The sequence below is a fragment of the Mercenaria mercenaria genome, chromosome 9 (genome assembly GCF_021730395.1).
Source record: "Mercenaria mercenaria strain notata chromosome 9, MADL_Memer_1, whole genome shotgun sequence".
Classification (NCBI taxonomy): Eukaryota; Metazoa; Mollusca; class Bivalvia; order Venerida; family Veneridae; genus Mercenaria; species Mercenaria mercenaria.
The window spans coordinates 22474965-22500965 of record NC_069369.1 but is presented as its reverse complement, the minus strand read 5'-3'; the positions used below and the strand labels follow the sequence as shown (position 1 = coordinate 22500965).

At 34.4% G+C, this 26001-nt stretch overlaps 1 protein-coding gene across 1 annotated transcript in view; it reads left to right on the top strand.

Moving 5' to 3' along the window:
• The window catches only part of LOC123546033 (dysferlin-like), a 121674-nt gene that overhangs the window by 57556 nt on the left and 38117 nt on the right, over positions 1-26001 (top strand). The window contains exons 22-31 of the mRNA XM_053550454.1: positions 243-332; positions 927-1006; positions 1567-1681; positions 2372-2474; positions 3034-3164; positions 5793-5963; positions 7495-7512; positions 14006-14072; positions 14464-14723; positions 15064-15213. Of these exons, the coding sequence (XP_053406429.1) occupies positions 243-332; positions 927-1006; positions 1567-1681; positions 2372-2474; positions 3034-3164; positions 5793-5963; positions 7495-7512; positions 14006-14072; positions 14464-14723; positions 15064-15213 (1185 nt within the window). The remainder of the gene's footprint in view (positions 1-242; positions 333-926; positions 1007-1566; positions 1682-2371; positions 2475-3033; positions 3165-5792; positions 5964-7494; positions 7513-14005; positions 14073-14463; positions 14724-15063; positions 15214-26001) is intronic.

Below are 26001 nucleotides of genomic sequence, written 5' to 3'. Positions count from 1 at the left end.
AGGTTACAGGCTTGTACCATACCATAACACAGATAACAAAAGACAAAAACTTCTTGTGTAAAATTTAAATGAATATGAATTATTTAGGATGAAGGAAAGTGGACTACATAGTAAGTGATATCCTGATGACTTACCTCTTCAGTACATAGAATATATTGAATCAAAGATTGCTTTGGCATATCAGCTGGTTGATTCAGTCCTATATTGCTTGATGTTTAAAGGACAACTACTCTTTTCTTCAGTATGAGAACCAAGTGAGCATTCTTGGTAATTGGACTAGTAGGGGGGGACCACTATTGACAAGACCAAAATTCTCTGACTCCCAGGGAAAGGTAATTCTAACATTGATCTAATACCTTAATTAATTAAATGTATAGCAAAACCATGCTTTAATATATTTAAACATGATAAAGAAGTTAAACACCTGCAGAATAATTTCACATGGATATAACCCAAATGAATCATTCTATATGCTGTTTAACAAAATATTGCCATGTTTTAATGAAATAAACAGTATTTTCATATTTTTAACTGAGAAACAAGTAGAAAATACTTCAGTTATGTATTACAAACTGTTGAAAGTTATATTTTTTTGTTTTTAGGTCAAAAGTTTAATTTGTACTTTTTCGAGTTTTAAGTTGCTTGACTCTGGCATAATATTATACTTTCGTTGCAATAATGTAGTTGTTGCATCTTTTAAGTATTGTATTTGGTCAATGCAACTTCATTCAAATCTTGTTATTATTATTTTTATTACACTGTTGAAACATCAGCTTTATATGCTAGCTGGATAATGTTGCTTAAAGGTGAGATTGAATTTTGAGACAAAATAATTGTTTGAAGTAAAATGAGTTAATTAGTAGGCACACATGACAGGATTTGAGATCTGTTGCACCAATGTAAGTATTGGAGTTGATTCATTACAGGTAAAACTGACCAAAGAGAAGTTTGTGCCTCCACCTGGCTGGCAGTGGGAGGGTGAATGGTACATCAACCCTGAACTTAGGTAGGTTGCTGTAAATGATTTCAGAGAAGAAATCATTCATGCCTATGTGACCCTACAATAATTAACAGCTGACACTTTGTGTATACCCTCACAGAATAAAATTATTGGTATATAGATTGTCTGTCTGTCTGTATATACATATATAACATTGTGAATCATGCTTACTATTCAGTATACAGCAACAAATTAAGATGGGTAGATACTTCATGAAGGAATAGATTTTTGAATATGCAACAATATACTGGAGTTATGGCTCATCATTTGTGGAGATGTACCAATATTGCATATTTTCAGAGGGTCTTATTGACTGCTTTTTTAAACTTTACCAGTATTCAGATAAATTTCTTGTTCTAACTGAATCTTTGCAGCAGTATCTACTTTCACCTTGCGTCATGACTTGGATTCTCATGGTGCCATTATTAAATGTTTATACTCGGGGATAGAAATTTCAGCATAAATTAATCTGAAATAAATTTTGCTAAATCTTCACAAAAATTGAATTTGAAATACTTCTCATTAGGTACAATTACTCAGTTTACAATTATTTTTTTAAATTTCAGTATGTTGTATGACAAAGATGCTGGGCACCGGACATTTATTGATGATGTGTATGAATGTCAGATGAGGCTGCCGGGAACCAACTGGGTAGAATCAACAAGACCATGGTCTAATGTGGTAAGTTTATATATATTTATTTAAAGAGTTCATCTGAATTAAACATCATGCAACTGTTTCAGTGACAATAACTGGCATATTAAATTTTGATACATTATGGACCATAAGTTATAAGTTATGAATTATATGAAAAAAAGTAAGGTGGAAACTGCTAAATCAAGACTGGAAAGCATTTTTGTAACCAGTAATAGAACTAGTTGCTAGAGCTTACAAATGAACCGTGCCATGAGAAAACCAACATAGTGCATTTGCAACCAGCATCTGCGCAGTCAGGTCAGGATCCATACTGTTGGCTAACAGTTTCTCTAATTGCAATAGGGTTTGAAAGCGAACAGCATGGATCCTGACCAGACTGCGCAGGCTGGTCTGGATCCATGCAGGTCGCAAACGCACTATGTTGGTTTTCTCATGGCGCGGCTCAATTAGAGAGATTATTAAAGTTTGGTTCATTAGATATTTGATACAGCAACAGTAAGGAAGTACCGGTAGTGTATGGTTTTGACTGGTCAGCTTGCTGGTCACAGGTTCATGCAGTGGTCAATACAACATGTTGTAAGACCCTAACACTGCGTTCTCATAGGAACAGACTGCTAGAAAGATTCGAGCTTTCTTCCCATTCAAGCCTGAATAAATAAGTGTAAATCGAAACTATAGTATGGTTGTTAAGCATTTTATGATGTGTGTTGACAGAAAGGAGACCCTTCCCCTTCTAAAGGTGAGATGGAGCTACCTGCAGGCTGGGTGTGGGAAGATGATTGGCAGATTGATCTGAGCAGAGCTGTTGATGAAGATGGTAAGTTAACTGATAGTTTTCTTATCTAGACTGAATTTCATAGATGTAAAAATTGCATATGTGACTTTCACTGCTAGTTTTGATATGTATCCAAAGTTTCCTAATGACATTGAATTAAATATAAGAATTATGTGTCTGCCAGTTTTGATATGTAGACAAAGTTTCCATATTACATTGAAATAGATATGGAAATTACTTATATGACTTTAATATGAATACAGAATGTTATGGTAAATTTTACATGCTACAATATGTATATTCCAATTAGATTCTGATGTGTGAGAATTCAAAGCACTGGAGAATTTTGAGCAGAATTTTAGATACTTGTGGTCATTACACTCTATATCTGAATTGAGAAATGAGGTATGCTTATGTGAATGGAGCTTTAGTTTGGTGGGCAATTTTCAGTGGTCTCTTACTTTTGAATATGGAGATTTTCTGTGCTTGAGTGTTCATGCATACACATTAATATATGAAACTCATTTTAGGAGAGGTATGGAAATAACTTGGAACTAATATTAATATTTTCTATGCAAAATGAAAATTTTCCAATCTGCAGGATTTGAGTACTGTGTTGAAGCTACAATTGGAGGCTGGGGATCAACAGAGAGGAGGTACCATCTATGTAGACGTCGTAGATGGGTCCGATCCAGAAAACTTGTAGAAAATATGAAGCAGAAAAAAGAAAAGGTAATTAAGGAATTTTCCATTACAAACATTTTCACCAAGCTGGAGTGCAAGGGAGAGCACTTTTTGGTATACATTAGGAAGTTGTTTTCTTAATAGTACTGGTTAATAGTCTGATAAAATTTACTATTCTTTGAGTGTTTAAAATATTGAATATGTACTGTGCAGTCATAAATTATGACATGTAGGTTTACAAATGGTTGCTCATCTAAAAAATGAGAATGGATAAGTGTTGCATAAAAAGTCCAGATCAGCTTACTGTTCCTTTTAATGTATCAGTTTTGTATTAAAATCATTTTAATACCCATGATACATTCTTGAAAACAGAAAATGGAGTCAATAAAATGAAGGTACTTATACTTATGGAATATTTTAAATATATGTGATACTTAATGAACTTTCAACCAAAATTAAGTAAATAGAAATTGATTTCCTTTGATTGATTGAGACATAATGGTATTATAGAAGTTACTTTAACCTTCAGGATTACCTGGTGAGTATCAAGTGTCGGCATGGAGACCTATATTGAGTTTATGTGCTGTTATGTTATGTGCCAAGCAGAATGGCAAAACAGCCAAACTTGTACTAATTAAAACTGATTGACTGCATGATATTGAGGACTTGGCTGCCCCAGTTTCCTGTGAATGTTCATTTAACCTTTAGCCTGCTGTCGGCAAGTGATACTGCCTTTGCGACCAGTGCAGACCAAGATCAGCCTGCACGTCCGTGCAGGCTGATCATGGTCTGCACTGTTCGCTATTCAGTCAGTAAATTTTCATTGAACACTCCTTCAAATAGTAAATGGTACTACCCAAACTGAATGATGGACAGGTCCATTTTAGAAATTTAGCAGGCTAAAGGTTAATACCACCCGATTAACAAAGACAAGTGTCTACAAGAAATAGGTAACACAAAATATTTTAGAATAGTGGTATGAAGATTTTTCTCCTTTGAAGTGATTTTAATGCTGCTGAAAATCAGTCTGGCTGGCAAGTACTTTAAGGTATTTACCCATATTGGGAGAATAATTTTGCAGAAATTACATATTTCTCAGGAGTTTGAGCAGATTTTACAAATACAGTAATTATTATAGAACTGTAGAGTAACTGACTGTGAAGTCATTGTGATGTGGTTACTAACATCGTATGTGTAGCTTTTGATTTTTGCTCATCCTTCAGGTTCAACATTGTCCCGAGATTAACCTCTGATTTATTACTTTAGTTTATTTGGAGAGCATGACATATTGTTTCAGCCATTCAGTGCCCTCGTTTGATTTGACTCGCCATATTGAAAATTCAAGCAACAGCTAAGCAAAGCACTTGCTTAAGGACGTATGCTAGAATTTGGTGCGAAAATTTTCCCAATAACAGAATTTCTTCAAACTTTGGATATTGAAGGACAACCATCTAAGAAACAAAAAAAAATGCAATAAAAATCATAGGTCACCGGTATCGAAAAAGAGTTATCTGCCCTTGAAAACCGCATTTCCCCCAAAAATGGCATTTTCAAGGGCAGATAACTCTTTTTCGATACGGTGACCTATGATTTTTATTGCATATTTTTGTTTCTTAGATGATTGTCCTTCAATATCCAAAGTTTAAAGAAATTCTGTTATTGGGAAAATTTTCGCCCATCTCATATACAGGGAATTCTAGCGTACGCCTTAAATATGAATTATTGCTGTATCATTAGTTTGTCATTTAATGAATAGATATATAGATTCATAAGGTTCAGTCCAGGGTCTGACTGTTATAGTTGTTACACCTTTCTTTCCAACTTTCTGCAGAATTTTCCCAATTGGTGATATTCAGTTTGGTTTGATTTTGATATTGTTTAATTAATGAAGTTATAGTAGTTCCTTTTGTAACTATTTCATTTTAAGTTGTTGGTAGCTTTTTGATTTTGATAAATAGCATGCACAGAAGTTGTGTTTTGATTAAAAAAGATGCCACTTTGTTGTTTTATTAAGATGAACTTACTAAATAATTTCAAACATAGAAATAATTGTGTAAAAATTAATTTTTGGTCTTGAAAAGAAGCTCCAATGCTTGGCTTGATATTCCCCCAATGTATAATGTCTTGGATATATGAGCCGCGCCATGGGAAAACCAACATAGTGGCTTTGCGACCAGCATGGATCCAGACCAGCCTGCGCATCCGCGCAGTCTGTTCAGGATCCATGCTGTTCGCTAACAGTTTCTCCAATTCCAATAGGATTTGAAAGCGAACAGCATGGATCCTGACCAGACTGCGCGGATGCGCAGGCTGGTCTGGATCCATGCTGGTCGCAATGCCACTATGTTGGTTTTCCCATGGCGCGGCTCATATTATAATAAGGCTTTTAAGATTTTTTTACCAAAGAAATTTTATAAAAATGTTAACAGTTTTACATGTTTTCAGAATATGTTATGATTGGATTCTTGTTATGTATTCTATTTGTATGTCACAATTCTATGTACCATTTGAACATTAGCCTGATTGTCTCCACCTGTGATTCTTATGGGGAAAAAGAAAGTTCAAACAGGTTACTGGGCATCATTTCATTACCAAAATCAAATTAAAAAATAAGTGTCGAGTGCTTACCAAACATCAATTAATATCATAATAAATAAACAATAATGACATTTTCAGGAGAAGCAACTCCAGGCTGCCACAGAAGGTTGGGAGTATGCTCCCTTGTTCAATATGAAGTTCCATCACATTGAAAGGAAAATGGATATGGTTAGACGTAGACGTTGGCACAGAAAAATGGTGAACACCGACCCCGGTGCGCCATGCTTCTTCAGTATGCAAGAAGCTGATGTATGTATCTGAACTTGTCTCAGAATTTTTTAAAATTATAATTTCTTGTCACCTCAACGTAAGAAGTGGATAACTGCATTGACTTAAAGAAGGACTTATTCACTTTTTGTGCCAAGGTGACGTAAAATAAATCTGTTAGTGAAAACCCTAGAGAATATATATCTACATATAAGCACAAATAAATACTTATGTACTGTCCAAGCTACTAAGTAGATTAATCTTTAAGAAAAAAACAAATACATCAAGTATATTTGGTATGCTCCTGTTACTTTGCTGTATTTTAAGTTCTTTAGGTACTGGTAAACAATCTGAGACCTATTCAAGACAATAATGAGGAAAGAGGTTTTAATACAAGCTTAAAGCTCACTCCTCAATTCTATCACATTAATATATGTTTGTATGAAGTGCATATTTGGCAAATAAATATTATTTTATATAATTGTATTAAATATATAATAACAATTTCATTAAATGTTGAACTTAGATGATTTTATGTATCAACATTTCATGTTGGATTATGACTTATGTGTCAAATCCATTCAGAATTTTCATACATTGTCTTTATATTGGAACCTTTTCTCTTACTTATTTCTGCATCATTTTTTTTTAAAAACAGACAATTACTTTATCATACTTTGTATGAAAGAAAGTAAAATAACAAGTGAAATAATGGCATCTGTATACCATATTTAAAGAAGGGGTAGTCTTGTGGTTAAGGTGTATACAGGTAAACGGTGGTCGTTGGCTTGAACCTTGGGTCATGACTGCATACCTCTTCATAAAGTAACTTTTTTTCTGGGACGGCAGGCTTAAGATGGATTCAAATCATCATCAGGCTTTCTACACAACTATTTTAAATTAAAAAAGTAAACTACTTTTTGATCCGCCTACATTTTTGTTAATTACAACTTTATTTTGCATGATCCAGCTATTAATAAAACATTGTTCTAAAGGTCTCCAATGTGATAATAGGATTTTTGAGATAGCTCTTATGGCCAGAAATGTATTCCTGTGTAAAAAATTGGGCAAAGTCACAATTTAAAACAAAAACAAAAAACAACAACATTTTTACATGGAAATGATGGTTTTAAGGTAACATCATTATATCAGTGCATTCACAAAATGAATGTAGTCCAAATTGTATTTTAAATACCCCAGGATTTTTTTGACAATGAATTCAAAAGTAATCGAGATATTTTGAAAATTGACAGAATCTTTTGTAACCCGCAGAGTTCTTTAGAATGATGTGTAATATCAGTGGTATTGTCCAATATTTAAAGATAAATCAAGAAAAAGTCTTGTTACATAAATGGTGAATCAAACAGTAATAGTAATTATAAACATCTACAGGAGCTTTGTTAAGTTTCATTCAAGCTGTATATGAGTTATATTTTAAGTTTTGATTATTTCACCCATACTATATTGTGTTTAGCAATTATTTTAAAAGCATCACAGATATGTTCATAGCATGCCTACCAGTAAGTCTATATACCAATTATTTCATATGCTTCTTTGTTTTTATTTTCAACAGTCAAAGTCCAAAAAGAAGGTTGTTGTTATGTTTTTCTGTTTGCTTTTGCTAAGTGTTTTATCAGATAGTGAATGAAATATGAGCCGTGCCATGAGAAAACCAACATAGTGGGTTTGCGACCAGCATGGATCCAGACCAGCCTGCGCATCCGCGCAGTCTGGTCAGGATCCATGTTGTTCGCTTTCAAAGCATATTGCAATTAGAGAAACTGTTAGCGAACAGCATGGATCCTGACCAGACTGCGCGGATGCGCAGGCTGGTCTAAATCCATGCTGGTCGCAAACCCACTGTGTTGGTTTTCTCATGGAGCGGCTCAATTATCTTTAACAAGAAAGTTTTTACCAAATGTGTATTATGATGATAGGCTTGGTGTGAGATAACATTAATTTCACAATAACTTTTCTGTGATACCACACTAACACTTGTGTCCTTCAAAGATAAATATAAATTTAGATGCATTAGCACTAGAGAGAAAATCTAAAAAGTTATGTTTTAGTCACTAATCTGGCAGTATAAATTGAGATGCATTAGCACTAGAGGGAAAATCTAAAAAGTTATGTTTTAGTCACTAATCTGGCAGTATAAATTGAGATGCATTAGCACTAGAGGGAAAATCTAAAAAGTTATGTTTTAGTCACTAATCTGGCAGTATAAATTGAGATCATTAGCACTAGATGGAAAATCTAAAAAGTTATGTTTTAGTCACTAATCTGGCAGTATAAATTGAGATGCATTAGCACTAGAGGGAAAATCTAAAAAGTTATGTTTTAGTCACTAATCTGGCAGTATAAATTGAGATGCATTAGCACTAGAGGGAAAATCTAAAAAGTTATTTTTTAGTCACTAATCTGGCAGTATAAATTGAGATCATTAGTGCTAGATGGAAAATCTCAAAGTACTACACTGGCAGTATAAATTGAGATGCATTAGTGCTAGAGGAAAAATGTCAAAGTTATGTTTTAGTCAGTATTCTGGCAGTATAAACTGAAATGAATTAGCGCTAGAGGGAAAATGTCAAAGTTATGTTTTAGTCACTATTCTGGCAGTATAAACTGAAATGAATTAGCGCTAGAGGGAAAATGTCAAAGTTACGTTTTAGTCACTATTCTGGCAGTGCCCACAGGAGAATGTGAAGTTCACGGAAATCACTGGAGATAAGACCTATCACCAATAGTTTCATTGCCATTTGGGGAGTGGGCTAGATTCTAGACAAATGCTAACAGCAAGACCTTTTTCTTAAAGCACATGTTATATGTCTGCAATGCTAAGCCAAGGAAATTGCTCAGTTTAATGATGTGACTAAACACTGTCTCACTTACTGACTGTTTGATTCTACTGAATATTGAGAAGTACTCATTCACTGGTGAATACAAAGTTTATATGAGCCATGCCATGAGAAAACCAACATAGTGGGTTTGCGACCAGCATGAATCCAGACCAGCCTGCGCATCCGCGCAGTCTGGTCAGGATCCATGCTGTTCGCTGTCAAAGCCTATTGGAATTAGAGAATCTGTTAGTGAACAGCATGGATCCTGACCAGACTACACGGATGCGCAGGCTGGTCTGGATCCATGCTGGTCGCAAACCCACTATGTGGTTTTCTCATGACGCGGCTCCTATAATAATCATAGAAATGCAGTCAAACTTCATTCACTTGAACTGGGATAATTTGTGCTCTACCCTTTGCTCAATCCCATTGTCGGGTCCCATCAAAATATCTATGTAATGTATATTTTCCAATAGCTCGAACTATCAAATATCTCGAACAAATTTTGCTTGTCCTGCTGTCAGAGTTCAAGCGAATGTTAAAAGAAAAATGAACCTTCATCATCATAATACATGTATTTGGTTAACTGTTTGACTCAGATGGATGCATAAGTCTTTGTAATACTTCTGTGTCTTTAGCTGCATTAAATGTTGTGTAAACCCTTTAAACCTGACTCTTTCATCTTAGATAGAGAAAAAAACAGAAGAAAACATCCACATTTTTTATCATTTTTGTTTCGTTCTTAAACTAACATTTTTAGACTTTCATTTATTCAAATCATATCATTTTACATACACCAGTAACTTACAAACAAACTTACGAGTGTAATTGTAATTTAGAAATATTCCAGTTGAAAAAAGTTAAAAATGTTTAATTAAATTGTTAATATTCATTTAAAACTGTAAAATGAAAAAAGTATTAATTGAGCCATGCCATGGGAAAACCAACATAGTGGCTTTGCCACCAGCATGGATCCAGACTAACCTGCGCATCTGCACAGTCTGGTCAGGATCCATGCTGTTCACTAAAGGTTTCTCTAATTGCAGTAGGCTTTAAAAGCGAACAGCATGGATCCTGACCAGACTGCACAGATCCATGCTGGTCGCAAACCCACTATGTTGGTTTTCTCATGGCACGGCTCAATTAAAATGAAGATATTTTTGTAATGCCTTGTAATATTGTAACAGGGCAGCTTTTCTTTCATGAAGCTTGTAAGTAATATTAGATATGTTTAGCTGCTAGGTTATTTTTGTGTTTGTGTTGTGTCTGACAGAGTTTTGTCACTTGGTGCCATGTGCAAAATGCACTTATAATAAATGGCACCTTCAGATATATTCTGTAATGCATGTTTATTATGCATTTTGAATGACTAGAAAGCGTGAAAATAAATGTAATGAGAAAAAGGCAATGACTTTTGAATATTTTAAGACTTTTTTTGAATACTTTGTTCTGGCACCAAACCACAGATGAGTGCATAAATAAAGATATGAACTGCACCATGAGCAAAACCAACATAGTGCATTTGCGACCAGCTGCTGGTTCCAGACGAGCCTGCTGTTTGCTTTCAAAGCCTATTGCAATTTGAGAAACCGTTAGCGACCAGCATGGATCCTGACCAGACTGCGTGGATGTGCAGGATGGTCTGGATCCATGGTGGTCGCAAAAGCGCTATGCTGGTTTTCTCATGGCCCGGCTCATATCTTCTTATTTCACTTATAATGGAAACTATTTGCTTTTCTTCATTTATAAGTTTGCAATTTATGACTGAGTAAGACACATTTGTAATGAAATGAATTTGCTTGCTTAAGTTAAGCAAGGACAGATAGTATAATTCAGACAGTATTAAACTGTTTCAAGTTTTTAGAATAACATTTTGTAATGTATATTATTCTTATTTTTTTTATGCTTGAAACGTTCTGCTTTTTGAAGAAAAATATTCTTTTATTATTCCCCTACCAGTGGAACACCGGAAGGGGTTCGTCCACAAATCTGGATCCTGTGGTAACTTGAAAAGTATTCAAGCCAGATTCATAAAACTTGGTATGTGTATAGATAGATTATGCACGTACATGACTTATGCTTGTAGATCAAAGATCAGATTACTATTGAAGGTCAAGTGAAAATTGTTATTGCTCCTTTACTTTTATATTCATTGATTGATAATCTTAGTGTTACGCACAAACGTTCCCCATGATGAGACAATGTGTCAAAGCATGATCTATGCTAGTCGGTTAAAGGTCAAGGTCACTTTGCAGGTTCAAGTAAAAATTTGTTTCTGCTCCATTACCTTTAATTGCATTGAGGGATTTTTTTTGGTACTACACAGAAATGTTCCCCATGATTAGACTATGTGTCACACACATGACCCGTGGTTGTCAGTCAGAGGTCAAGTCAAGTAAAATTGTTTTTTCACTGGTAGGGGACTTCTGTATTGTCACAGCAATACTCGGTCACTTGTATTGCTTTTGTTTTTGAACAATATCTTTTTAAAGAAAGATATAAAATATTCTTTATAAATACTTCAGGATTTTTTCAGAGTAATTTATAACACAATTGCATGATGTTTTATAACCAAAAGACTTTGTTAAGTTGAGCTTGATATATATCAAAAAGCTTCTCATAAAATCATGAATGAATCTTTTTTCTTTTACTTCATTTTATCTTAGCATGCACTTTTTATATGTTTGAAATGTTTTATGGCAAATTTGAAACAAAATGTAATACTAAAACTGCCGAGAATATAAGTTTCATTTAATTGAATAAGATTGTAAAAGTTTACTTTTTAAACAAAAACAAAATCATAGAATAGTTACTAAATATTGTGTGTCATTTTTAGCTCACCTGAGCACGAAGTGCTCAAAGGTGAGCTTTAGTGATCACCCTGTGTCCGGCGTCCGTCGTCGTCCGTCGTCCGTCCGTCCGTCCGTCCGTCCGTCGTCAACAATTTGACTGTTAACACTCTAGAGGTCACATTTTTGACCCAATCTTAATGAAACTTGGTCAGAATGTTACCCTCAATAAAATCTTGGACGAGTTCGATATTGGGTCATCTGGGGTCAAAAACTAGGTCATCAGGTCAAATCAAAGGAAAAGCTTGTTAACACTCTAGAGGTCACATTTTTGGCCCAATCTTAATGAAACTTGGTCAGAATGTTACCCTCAATAAAATCTTGGACGAGTTCGATATTAAGTCATCTGGGGTCAAAAACTAGGTCATCAGGTCAAATCAAAGGAAAAGCTTGTTAACACTCTAGAGGTCACAATTTTGACCCAATCTTAATGAAACTTGGTCAGGATGGTACCCTCAATAAAATCTTGGACGAGTTCGATATTGGGTCATCTGGGGTCAAAAACTAGGTCACCAGGTCAAATCAAAGAAAAAGCTTGTTAACACTCTAGAGGTCACATTTTTGGCCCAATCTTAATGAAACTTGGTCAGAATGTTACCCTTAATAAAATCTTGGACGAGTTCGATATTTGGTTATCTGGGATCATAAACTAGGTCACCAGGTCAAATCAAAGGAAAAGCTTGTTAACACTGTTGAAGTCGCATTTATGACTGTATCTTCATGAAACTTGGTCAGATTGTTAATATTGATGATCTTAAGGTCCAGTTTGAATCTGGGTCATGTAGGATAAAAAACTAGGTCACCAAGCCAAATCAAATGAAAAGCTAGTTTACACTAGAGGCCACATTTATGACCATACCTTAATGAAACTTGGTCAAATCTTGATGATCTATAGCTCAAGTTCAAATCTGGGTTAGGTGGGGTCAAAAACTAGGTCACTAGGTCATATCAAAGGAAAACTTGTTAACACTCTAGAGGCCACATTTATGACTATATCTTCATGAAACTTAGTCAGAATGTTAAACTTGATAATCTTTAGGGCAATTTTGAATCTGGGTCATGTCGGGTCAAAAACTAGGTCACCAGGTCAAATCAAAGGAAAAGCTAATTAACACTGTAGAGGCCACGTTTATGACCATATCTTAATGAAACTTGGTCAGAATGTTAATCTTGATAATCTTTAGGTCAAGTTTAAATCTGGGTCAGATGGAGTCAAAAACTAGGTCACTAGGTCATATCAAAGGAAAAGCTTGTTAACACTCTAGAGGCCATATTTTTGACTATATCTTCATGAAACTTAGTCAGAATGTTAAACTTGATGGTCTTTAGGTCAAGTTCGAATCTGGGTCATGTCGGGTCAAAAACTAGGTCACGGGGGTCAAATAAAAGGAATAGTTAGTTAACACTTTAGAGGCCACATTTATGACCATATCTTAATGAAACTTGGTCAGAATGTTAATCTTGATGATCTATAGGTCAAGTTTAAATCTGGGTAAGGTGTGTTAAAAAACTAGGTCACTAGGTCAAATCAAAGGAAAAGCTTGTTAAGACTCTAGAGGCCAGATTTATGACTGTATCTTCATGAAACTTAATCAGAATGTTAATCTTGATGATCTTTAGGTCAAGTTCGAATCTGGGTCATGTGGGGGCAAAAACTAGGTCACCGGGTCAAATCAAAGGAAAAGCTAGTTAACACTTTAGAGGCTACATTTATGACCATATCTTAATGAAACTTGGTCAGAATGTTGATCTTGATGATCTTTAGGTCAATAGGTCAGGTGAGCGATACAGGGCCTTCATGGCCCTCTTGTTTATTAGTCTGAGGAATTTTCAAATATTGCCACAAGAAAAATAGTTTCCTATCATTTTTATCTTCACATTTTGTATTATATGTTGAGTTTTCATATTTTAGTTTATGTTTCATATGTAATCAGTAGTTACTGTGTTACATTACTGATGTCCTTGGTGTCCTGGAGGTTCTGTTAATTTTCAGTTTAAATTTTTTGATTCTGAATTACTGATATTAGGATGCCAAGAGCAACAGTTGTCCATGCAGCCCTTCATTTTAAGTTTCCTAGAATTACAGTGTTTAACCCTTATCCTGCTATATTTCTATAATGAACTTGTCCATCTTTAAATTTGACCAGTACCATTAACTGTTAAAAGGGGTACTTACCAAATAGATATTGACTGAATGGCGATCAGTGCAGATCATGATCAGACTGCACGGAGATGCAGGCTGATCATGATCTACCCTTGTCGCAAAGGCAGAATCAGTCCTGTCCAGCATGATAAGGGTTAACTCTTGTGTAATACTATATGAGTCAGCAATCTTCCTGTTACCTGGAATTCTTTGTAAACCTTGTTAAGGGTATCTTGTTACATTATGTTACAGGACAGTGATGATGAGAGTGAAGAGATATCTCAGATGTCTGCTCCTAGAATGTTCCTTGTCTTCAAAAGTAAGTCTTTGTATACTTCCAAAATGATTTTCTTGATATTTTTTTTTATTGTTTTGAGATTAAATACATTTCAGATTTTGTTCAGATTGTTGGACATGAGCAGGTTTCACTTGATTTTATTACGAAATGTTTGGCCATGAAATATGAACACAAGAACAGTCAGTTGGGTATTATAGACATGGAATAGCTTAGATCTAATAAAAGTTAAAAATTGAAATACTACTTTATATAGACTTTCATTGAAAGATGTACATTCATAACCAGTTATTACATGAATTGTAGAGGCAGACATTTTTGATCACAGCTACTGCTTGGACAACAGATTTACTTAATATGTGCTTTGAAAGACAAAAAGAAAAACTTTTATCTCCATTTTGTGTCATTTGAACAGATGCTTTCAAATACCAACTTCGTGCCTACATATACCAAGCACGTGATATTCTTGCCATGGATGACTCGGGAATGTCTGACCCATTTGCACGAGTTTCTTTCCTTACACAAAGTTTACGAACAGAGAATATAAAGAAGAGCTTATGCCCCACATGGGATCAGACGCTGATCTTTGAGGAGATTGAGATTCACGGAGATCCGAGGTCGATGGAGGCCCAACCTCCAGATATCTACATAGAACTGTTTGACCATGATACCTTTGTAAGTTGAAGAAAAAGTCATAGGTATTATTTGACTTTCTTGGTATATTTTGAAAGGTTCCTGAAATGTCAAAAGCGCAGTAGATTCAATAAAACAGCTACCGTTCTTTAAAGCAGAATGAAGTTAGTCTGAATTTTTTATCATTTTTCAAATGAAGTTAAAGGGAACTGCCTCAAGTCATACAGGCCTTTGGTGATTAAGTATTCGTTCTGATGAAATGGTATTTCAAAGTTTAGCATTTTTACAATGTTTTCAAAATAATTAAGGATAACAAAATTAGACGTTGATGAGACAAAGTTGAGTTTGATCAGGTACAATATTTATCTCCCTTGCTTTTCAGGGTGAGCCAGAATTCCTTGGTAGGGCTAAGGCTCATCCTATGGTAAAGTTAGACCCTGGGGATGCTCGATCCCCCGTGCTGCAGTGGTACGAGATCAGACGTGGAAAGGATTCTGGAGGCGAACTCCTTGCAGCATTTGAACTTTTCTTGGTGAGTGTCTCTTTGAAGTTTCTTTCTAGTTACAAAAAGTGTTGTAAGCTTTTTGACAAGTTTGCTTAAGTTTAGTTAAGTTTCAATAAATCAGTTCTTATTTATATTTTATCAAAATGAAGTTTCTTACAGTTATTATTTTTGTTTACAGTTAAATGTATCCATGCTTACTATGTTTCAGTTAACTGCATTCTTTATAATTATAGTTTACCTTGATATCTTAATACAAACATGGTGATATATGGGAATGTAATGATCACAGAAAACCTGTCTATATTGAATACCGTTCTAATGATGAACAGATTTGTCTTTGTAATAGATATGGTTTTATTTGAAAGGATCAGGTTTTATCATGAAAATACTGTAGTGATTAAAATGTTTTATCCTGAACATGCTTTAGCGGATAAGATGTTTTATCATGAATTAGTTCTTCAGTGGTAAAATGTTTTGTCATGAATATACTTAAACAGATAAAATGTTTCATGAACATGCTTTAGTGGATAAATTGTTTTATTATGAACATATTTCAGAGTTTTAAATATTTTATCATGAACATGCTTTTGTTGAAAAAATGATTTATCATGAACATTCTTCAGCAGATAAAATGTTTCATGAACATGCTTTATTGGATAAAAGGTTTTATAATGAACATGCTGTATTGGATAAATTGTTAAATCATGAACATGCTTCAGTGGACAAAATGTTTTATAATAAACATTTTCTAGTGACTAACTTAAGTATTGAAAATAAAAATTGTAAAAGAAATATCTAAAATCAGTTCAATGTAGACAGGGTTTCTATTACTAAATGTCATAATTTTAAACTTTGCATTCTGTTCTGTTTCCATAAACTAGACCAAGGTATGTGAAGGCTAAGAGTAATATGAGCCGTGCCATGAGAAAACCAACATAGTGGCTTTGCGACCAGCATGGATCCAGACCAGCCTGCGCATCCACGCAGTCTGGTCAGGATCCATGCTGTTCGCTTTTAAAGCCTACTGTAATTAGAGAAACCATTAGCGAACAGCATGGATCCTGACCAGACTGCGCGGATGCGCAGGCTGGTCTGGATCCATGCTGGTCGCATACCCACTATGTTGGTTTTCCCATGGCACGGCTCAGTTATAATAATTATGTAGCTAGAAAAATAATGAATGGATTCTCTTTGTTATATATTTTTGACCGTGAATAAATCTTACCTGACTTACGTTATTAAGAAAAAGATTATAAAATTATTTGGAAATACTCAGTATTTCGAACTTGCTTGTCTAGAAATTCTGGTTATGCCAAAGGGATGTCCAAGTTCAGTTATTAGTTCGATATGACATTGTGTCGATGAAAAAATTGGTTGCCTACAAAAAGGCATACCGGTAATCATGGAAAGCAAATATTCAATTAATAAAAATAATGAAAAAAAAAGAGAAGCATTTCAACTTGCTTAGTACTGTCAAAATCTTATAAAATAGTCAGATCTGATTAATGTCCACACTTTGGAAATTCAAAGAAATAGAATTAATTTAAAGTTTATTTTTATTTCGAGACCAGAAAACACTGCAAATTAATGTTTTAATCAGAAATGGCAGAATAATTCTTTAAAACTGCAGATGGTCTTGAGAAACAAGTTACAAGAATAATGTTATTGAATAAAAATTAACAATAAGTATTATTGGTCAGCTGCCTTAAGCTTTGCTTGAAGTTGTACAGTGTAACTCGGGAGAATCCATTCATTATTTTATAGTACTCGGCATGGATAAATCTAAAATTGATAGTTTGAGCCTTGTGTATGCTAGCTGATATCATATTGAAGATGGTACTAACATCAGTTACTAACTGTTTTCCTTAGAAGTGATTTATTGTCCTTTGAAGTGCATCATAGGGTGAGCAATAGTTTTGACTTAAACATATTACTAAGGTGTAAAAACTTGAAAGTGGGACCACTCACTAATTTCATAGAAACAAACACTTAAATGCTTGAGGTTAGAGTACTTGTTTGAGACTGAAAAAGAAAAACTACAGCAAAGAGAATAAAACTTTCTGATTCACGTGAAAGTTTGAAATTTTTGTGAGGAGCGGCAAAATGATGGTCAAGATGATAGGTGTTCATCCTGGAGGCAGGAGGTCTGAGTCCCAGGTCACAATCAAACCTTCTGTTACCATATATGACAGCAGAACTGTTTTTTCCAGAAAGACGAGAAAGCTTTCGAAATAAAAGTGATTTCACATTTCGCACATTGAAAACGTCCCAAAATGACATTTCTTTCAATATTTCAGAAATCTATGCATGCATTGGAATAAAATTTTACAGTCATATCAGTTTCCATAACTTAAAATTTTCTTTGTATAAAATTATTCTGCTTTTGGACTTCGAAAATATTGCATATTTGTTGTTTTCCTTGAATATCTTTTAAGCCAGTGGAGATAATGCATTAGAACTTCAAATAAACCTCTGTGATCATGCAGCAAGTTAACATTACAAGTCCCATAAGTTTAACTTCTGTTTCTGAAAGTATTGACTCCCTTGTCATACACCTTTCAACATTCAGGACAACTACGTTAAACATGTTACTTGAAACAGGGACATATGGCAGTAAGAAGAAGTTAGATCATAAGAACCTTAACTCTGTTTTGAAAAAAAAGATATTTAAGGAATTATCTCCCTTCATACATTTTAAAAAAAAAAATGTTGGAACATTTTAGACAAAACCATATGACTTCACTGAAGCAAATGTACTGTAACTTGATACAGTGATAAATAGCAATTAGAGAAAGTGAAATGCACAAAAAACATAATTCTTAATCTATTCTCTTTTCATAATTGTATCCCTTTTTGTTATAGATTTTTCAGTTTTGAACTTTTAAGACAAGTAATTTTCAAACCACTGATGGGAATTTGTTGTAACTTGATATTTTTATTTCTTCTTTTTTTTTGGAATTTTTCACCTTTATAGCCATTTTGAAAATTAAGGACTATAACTTTTTCGTCATTGCATGAATTCTTCATGTGAGGAAGCCATCCAGCTGGCTAATATACGGAAGGTCGGTGGTTCTACCTAAGTGCCAGCTTGTGATGAAATAATGCACGGAGAGGTACCTGGGGGCTTCCTCCATCATCAAAGCTGGAAAGTCGCCATATGACCTATAATTGTGTCGGTAGGACATTAAACCCAACAAAATAAATAAATAAATAAATATTGAAGTGAATTGAATGGAAATGTTTATACGTGTACATGTCTAAAACGGGAATTGAAAGCCTTGGTAACAATAACTTTCTTGAAGGGAATTAATTTGTACAAGAAACCTTGACCCTTTATTGTACCCCCCGACAACAAAGTTGTAAGGGGGGGTATACTGGTTTCAGGTTGTCTGTCTGTCTGTCCGTCTGGCCATCTGTCCGTCTGTCCGTAGACGCAATCTTGTGCGCACCATTTCTCCTTATCCCCTTGATAGAATTTAATGAAACTTCACACAATTGATCAGTACCAACAGTAGTTGTGCATGGGGCATGTTAGGTTCTTTTAGAAAAAAAATTTGCAGAGTTATGGGACTTTGTTTTTTTGTTACTATACTATATACATAGACACAATCTTGTGCGCACCATCTCTCCTCATCCCCTCGACACAATTTAATGAAAATTCACACAAGTGATCAGTACCAAAACGGTTTTGTGCTTGGGGCATTTTTAGGTTCTTTTGGGAAAAAAATTTTGCGGAGTTATGGTGTGACGGGAAAAGGGCCCTTTAACCGGCGCCCAGAAACCTTTCAAAAAACAAATCAACCCCCTTTACAATATTTCCCAAATTTTTTTTACAAAAGTGATTTTTAAAAAAATGAATAGATATGAAAAGAAAAAAAACTGATTTTAAGAAAGAAAAAAAAAAAAAAAGTTCAGTTTTTCTCTAGATAAAAAAAAGTTTTTAAAATTTTCCATTCTAATCGGGCCGTGCCCACGGGCCCTTTTTTTTGAAATTTGGGAACTTTAAGTAGACAAAAAAAACTTGCTTCAAAATTTAAAATACAGTCCCTTTAAACCTTTGAATACTTTTGTTTCCGTGTTGGCCCCCTTGGTGGTGGGTTTGTTTTCCCATCCCTGAGTAAATTCGGGATAAAAAAATTCATCGTCTTTGCGGTTTAGGGGCACAACCTGGGACGAAAGCTCTGCGTGGGAATATCCACCCAGGCGGTAAAGACAAGTGAACCTGGGCTTTGGGTTTTCCCGGGGGTTTTGAAAATCACCGGGAAAAATGTCGGGCCCGGAAGAAGCAAAATTTATTTTAAACCTTTTGGTAAGCACCAAAACAAAACAAAAAAAGGGCCCAGGGCATAAAATGCCCCTTTTGGGGGTTACACCATACCCCCGTAGGCTCCCAAAAAATAATACGTGCTACTTATACAAAATATTGTGCTACAAATTTCAGGTCCCCATGTTTTTAAAAAATAGCCCAAAATTTTACTTCCTTTTATTCCCAAAGTTTTTTACTTAAAAGACTAAATTTAAAAGTTTTAAAAATGATATGAAAAGTTATGATGAAACATTTTAGATACGGGCTTGAAAAACTGCAGCTTTTTTTTACAACTACAAAAAACAAAATTCAATAAAAAATCAAACGTTTTTCTTTGTTGGCTTCCATTTAATTTAAAATTGCCATCCCACAAAACGGAAAATTAATTAGAGTGCTATAGACTGGCACAAAATTACAAATTAAAAAAAAATATATTACTTACGGGTTTTACTAGACTTGCCTTATGGATTTATACTTAAAAATTTAAAAAGAAAGTAATGGGTTTCCCCATAATTAACAAAAATTTTTGGACATAATTTTTTGAAAAAAAGTACTTTATAAATATATGTTAAAATTTCATAAAAATTTTTAAAAATCTTTTTTAAAAAAAAATTTTTAGATTCCTCTTTCGAAATAATTTCCCAAAAAGTCTAAAAAATTTAATTAAATCACCCTGACATACCAAAAATTTGCAAAATTATATGCCAAAAAGAAATTTGTTACAGAATTCTGTAGAATGAACAAAATTTCCCAAAAATAAATTTTAATGCAAAAATCATACAAAAATCTAACTTTTTAAATTTTTTTACCTCGATCGATTTTTAAATTTTCTGGGCAAGAAAATAATTAAAACATAGATTCGTCTTTAAAGTGGAATGTGGTGTGGGGGAAAAAATGGGGCATATCTTTTCCAGTTTTTTTAAAAAGGTTATTTTTCCCCCCAAAAATTACTAAATTTGGGGGGATTCACGGCAAACCCGGGGGAATCCGACTATTTGTGTTTCCCGGGATTCCGATATACCCGGGGAAATTAACTACTTTGGGCGGTTTTAAAATTTGCAATTTGGGGCCCTTTTTAAGTGGTTTGGGGGAAAAAAAAAAATTTCTGAATTTTTAAAAAATTATCAACTTTCTTATTCCCAAAACAGTTTTTTAATAAAATTTTTTCAGGGAAAATTTTAAAAGTTTTTAAAATTTACAAAAAACCCATGAGAGGAAATTTCATGGGGGGGAATTTCTAAAATTTTACCTCTTTTAATCAAAAATTTACAAAAATTGATGCAATATCTGTTTTACACAAATTTTTTTAAAAAAAGGGCCCCGTTTTGTCAATTTGGGGACCCCGTCCCCCCTTAAAAAGAAAATTTAAATTTTCTTAAATGAAAAAAAAAGGGAATACTAAAAATTAGAAAAACACAAAAAAAAAACGCCCACTTTCCACTATTGTCATCATATAATTTTTAGCCACCTGCCTAATTTAAACCAAATAATTTTGCCCCTACATTTTCTTACCAGGAATTGCTCTGATATGTTCCTATATTTTTTGAAATCCCAAATTTCCCATCTCATCGGGCCTTTTTGAAAAGTTTCGCTTTTCAAATAAGTGAGCGGGCGGGATGATCTGTTCTAATAAAAAGTCTTTACCGAAAAAATTTTCCCGGTGAAAATTAGAAATGCCCATACTATCGCAAAACACTCCTTCTTATCACTGAGTACTTTTGCTCCCTAGGTAGCAATTTTCTATTTGTTTTCGCAAACAGGAAATTTCTCTCCTTCCCTTTCCTGAAGAAATTATGAGCCCTAAACCTAAATCTGAAGCATTTTCTCTCAATAAAAAAGTCTAAATCAAAAATCTGGCAATTAAAAAAATAGGGGGGCCCCTTTAAGTATTCCCCCAAATTTGGGGAAACCCTTTTTCTTGCTTTCACCCACTCTAAAAAATTTTTGGCTGACCCTTTTTCGTCAAATCTGGTGAGGGGGAAAACTGCAATGGCGGCAAAAAAATTTGGGTTTAAACTTTTTGAAAAACCCAAATTTAAAAGGGAAAGGAATAAAAGTTTGCCTTTTTGGGTTTTTCGGTCTTTGGGTTCCTGTTTTCCCGGGCCCTTTTTTGGTACTGGTTTAAAGGGTCTAAACCTTTTTCCCCCTTTAATGTCCCCTAAACATTTAACTTCTAAAAAAACCTTAAAAACTTAGTGGGTTTTTTTGTTTTTAACTTAGCCTCTCTTTTTGGGGTTAAAAACTCTTTTAAGGGTTATTTAAAATTTGTTTGGGCCAATTTTTTTTGGTTACACCGGGTTTCATTTAAAAGCTTCGGAGTGCCCTAGGCCCTTTCCCAAAACCCTTCCCGCATCATTTCTAAAAACTTTGGCTGGTGGGGTTAAAAACTAATCCAAAGGGCATCTTAGGGAAAATGGAAAAAACCCTTTGGGGGGGTTTTCCCCCCAAAAAAACCCTTCAGGGGTTTTGGCCTTTTTGGGAAAAAGGGGTCCCTGCCAGAAACCCCTTTGCTCAATTTAAAGTTTAAAAAAAATCCTATACTTGGGATAGTTTGGGAAAAACCATTTCTCCTTTTTGGCTTTGGTTCTGCATCGAAAACCCGTATTTTGTTGCCTAAACGAAAATTATCAAAAACCTTTACTGTTAAATTTTTTTCCCTTTTGAGGACGTTAGGGGGGGGAAAATGGAGCATTTGAGGTTCGATTACCCCCAAACTCCAACTTTTTATTACTTCCTCTTTTACTACTGGTGGGAAGGGAAAAGGAAGGGGGAAAACCCCTTTACTCTTATCGGATCTGTAGTTGACAATGAATATTTTTGTTCAACTAAAGTTAGTATTTAAAGGAATTTCTGTCAGTAAATTGAAAAAATTTTCTAAAAATCTTTTTCTTCCTGTTTACATGACTGGTAACTCTGGTTTTTAACTCTACATCTTTGTACGTTTCTGTCCCCTGCTTTATGGGGGACACAAAACTATATCCTTTTTAAAATCTACTCGAAAAATCATCACTACTTTCTTTGGGAAATTTAATCTTCAAATCTCTCTAAACCCTCCTCTACAATAGCGGCTCCAACCTTACTTAAAATCCCCTTTCTGGTTTTAGACTTACAAATTCACCCTTTCCCTTTTTACATTTACTTTTTCAGCATTTTTCCCATGAAACTTTTTTTCAAATTTTCCCGTCTCCCATCTATCCTGTAATTTTGTCTATTTACTCCCTTACTATTTTCGAAAGGAAACCCTTCCAATGTAACAACAATTATTTTTTTTTTGTGGGGAAAACAATACAATTTCCTTCCTCCCTGCCTTAAACCCCCTTCTCTAGCTTCCTATTTTTAAAAACTTCTTGAAATCTAGAAAAAAACTTTTTGCTAACTTTTTGTGAGCTTTTTAAACAGTATCCCCCAACTTTTCTTGCAAATCCTAACATACGGGAAAAGGTTTTTTTAAACCTTTTTTTCCTGTCTTACCAGCCCATAATCTCTTACCCACATTATCGGTCCAGGGATTGTTCTCCCGGGTAAATTTAAAAAAAGGGGAGAAAATCCCAAACTTTCTTTGGGGAAACCCTTCCCGGTAACCCCAAACCAAATTAACCCCCCATTCCCAAACTCCAATCCCAATCTCTGGGGCCCCTCACTACACTTTCGCTTCAACATTTGTTTTAAAAATCCCTTTAAAAACTTCTCTACAAAACCCCGTTACCATAGGGTGATACGGTTTTTGGGTTTTTAAAACTGCCTTAAAAAAAAAAACCCTACTTACTTTTTGCCATAAGTTTGACGTAAACTGCGACCCCAAAATTGGGTAAGAATTTCCTCGGGGCACCCCTAATCTATTTTAAATTTCTACTAATGCCTCTGTACTTCTCTTTTTAAATATTTGGTAGTGCATAGCTTCTGGATATTATTAGCAAAATCTCCCTTAGTCAAAAGGGCCCTTGTTTTTCCTTCAGTCATAGGTTCGATCGGCCCCAACGATATCGCGGAAAACTCTCTTAAACGGAGTATCAATTCTAAAGGCTTTTTTCCCAAAAAGGAAAACCTTTACTTACTCTCCCCTTTAGCTATATTTTACTTTGGGACAAATTTAAATGACGGGACAGTACCTCCTAACCTTCCCAATTTTTTGGGGGCATTTAAAATTCGCCAATACCCTTCATTTGTTTTCCTTTTTCCAAAAATGGCCTGACAGAAAAGAGTAATGTGCAACTTTAATCCAGTTTCTTTTAAAAACATTTGGGTAAAATCAACTGTTACTTTTTTTCTAAATTTGGGGGGTTTATACTTTCTTTTATAACAATCTTTTCCCTTTAATTAAAAACCAAAATAAAACCTTTTAAACCAAATTACACTGCTTAATCGTCCTTCCTCAGTTTCTTTTACACAAATCAAAAGTGCATCATTCTTTTGGGCTTTCTAAAAATTTTCCTCTCTAAAAAATTTTAAAAATTCTGAGAGGGAAAAATTTAAAGCTTTACTTGCTTCTTAATTTTGGCTTGCCCCCCTAGTTTCTACTGCTAAAGCTAAGTTCTAAACTGGGGTTTCTACAGCTCCCTTTACATTACCAATTATAACATCATTGGTAGGTTTTTTCTACAACCAAAGGCCCCTTCTGTACCCTTGAAATACGGACAATCAATATTATTCTAGCTACATCTAGGGCCTTTTGTTCATCCCATTATGTACTTACAAAATTTCGGGGTTTTTTTTAAAAAAAAGATTGCTTCTTCTTAAATCCCGTTTCACTATCACAATGTACAACCCGGATCCCGCATAGCGGGGTTTCATCCCTACCATTTTAAAATCCGGGTTTTGTTGGACAGGGACTTACATAAGGGATACCCAAATTTACAATTTATTGTTCTATAATACTATTTTCCCCTCTTGACCCACTTGGGCTTTTTCTCCCATCTCTATCTCCCTTTTTTTCCCCTACCTCTACTCCTAGGGTCGGTCACGGGCCTCTACCTCTTTTCAAATTTTTTTTAATATTTCTATTCTCCCCTTTATACTTTCCCGTTCCTGCCCCTTTCTTTAACTTGCTGCGGGTTAGACTATTAACCCCCTTTCTTTCCATTCCTACAGTTTAAAATTTTAGCCCATTTCCCAATTCGACCAATTTTTTAAACTTCAGTACAAACCAAAAGGGGGGGGAAAACCCCCTACCTCTATTTGCATTTTTGCTACTACCTCTATTACTAGGGGCCTACATTTTCGACTAATTGGATAGTGTCTTGGGGTTGGTATTTTATATGGTTTATTTCTCCCCGGTTTTTTGGTTCGTTTTACGCATTTTGGGGGGCCCCCACGGTCTTTTGCAAACAAATCTGAAACTTCTGCTTTCATCCTTAGCTTTAACTAAATTTACTACTCAAAAATTTTGGGGTTTTTTTCTTTTTTTACATACATCTAAAAATTTGGGCCCTAAGTTTAAAAATTAAAAATTTCCCTTTTTTAAAGTTTTTTTCTACCTTACTCAGTCTAACCCCCATCTAAATATCTACTTATTCGGGGTTGAAACAAACACAAAGGTTCATTATCCTGACCCCCTCGTTCTAAACTTTTTCTTTTTAAAACCTTTGTTAAATGAGTTGAAAAGACGCAAACAAAAAAGGCTTTCATTTATCTTTTCCTTCCTTTCTTCCCAAAGGAAAACCCATCAAAAAAACCCCTCTTGCTTACCCTTTAAAAAGGAAAGGGTTTAAATTAAGTGACCATATCTCTTTTTCCCAAACTTTCGCAACAGCTTTGTTCGTACCCCATTCAAAAATTTCGCATCCATGGAAAACAATTTTTTCATCAAAAAGGGGGAATTTAACCTTTATCTTTTTCTTACTCTTTTTTTCAAGTCTGTCCCTTTAAAAATTTTGCTCTGTTTTTTAAATTTTTCCTACCCTTTTTCTTCCTCCTTCTCTGTTTCTAAATTTTTTAGCTAACATTTTTAAATTTTCCTTTTTCCCTTTCCCAACTTATCCTGGGTTTTTTAAAATTACGTTATTATTCTATTTTTTTCCTTCTGCAACCTAGCCTCTAACTCTAACCTTACTCTCTCTGCTTTTTAATCTTTCCTTCTCTGTTCTAAATACTTTGTTTTTTCCTTTTTCTATCTTTTCCTTCTGTAAAACCGCTTCTTTAAATTTTAATTTTTTCCCTTTTCTGTTCTAAAAAAAATTTGTGTTATATTCTATCTTTTCCCTTTTGCCCCAAACCCAGCTTCTAAATCTAATCTATCTTTCTTGCTTTAATCTACTATGTCTTTTTTACAGTTCCCTAGCCTTTTTCTTCCTTAACAAAAATAGTTAAAATCCCCCTTTTCCCTTTATACCCCAATTTCCCTTTTTACCTTCGTTTAAAAAAAACTTTCATAGTCTTTATTTCCCTACGGTTAAAAATATATAAAACTACGCACTTTAAACACTATAAACCTGAGGGGCACTAAATAAAAAAACGTGGGGAATACTTTGACTACATAGTTTAATTTAAAAATTTACGTTTCCCTGGACCAA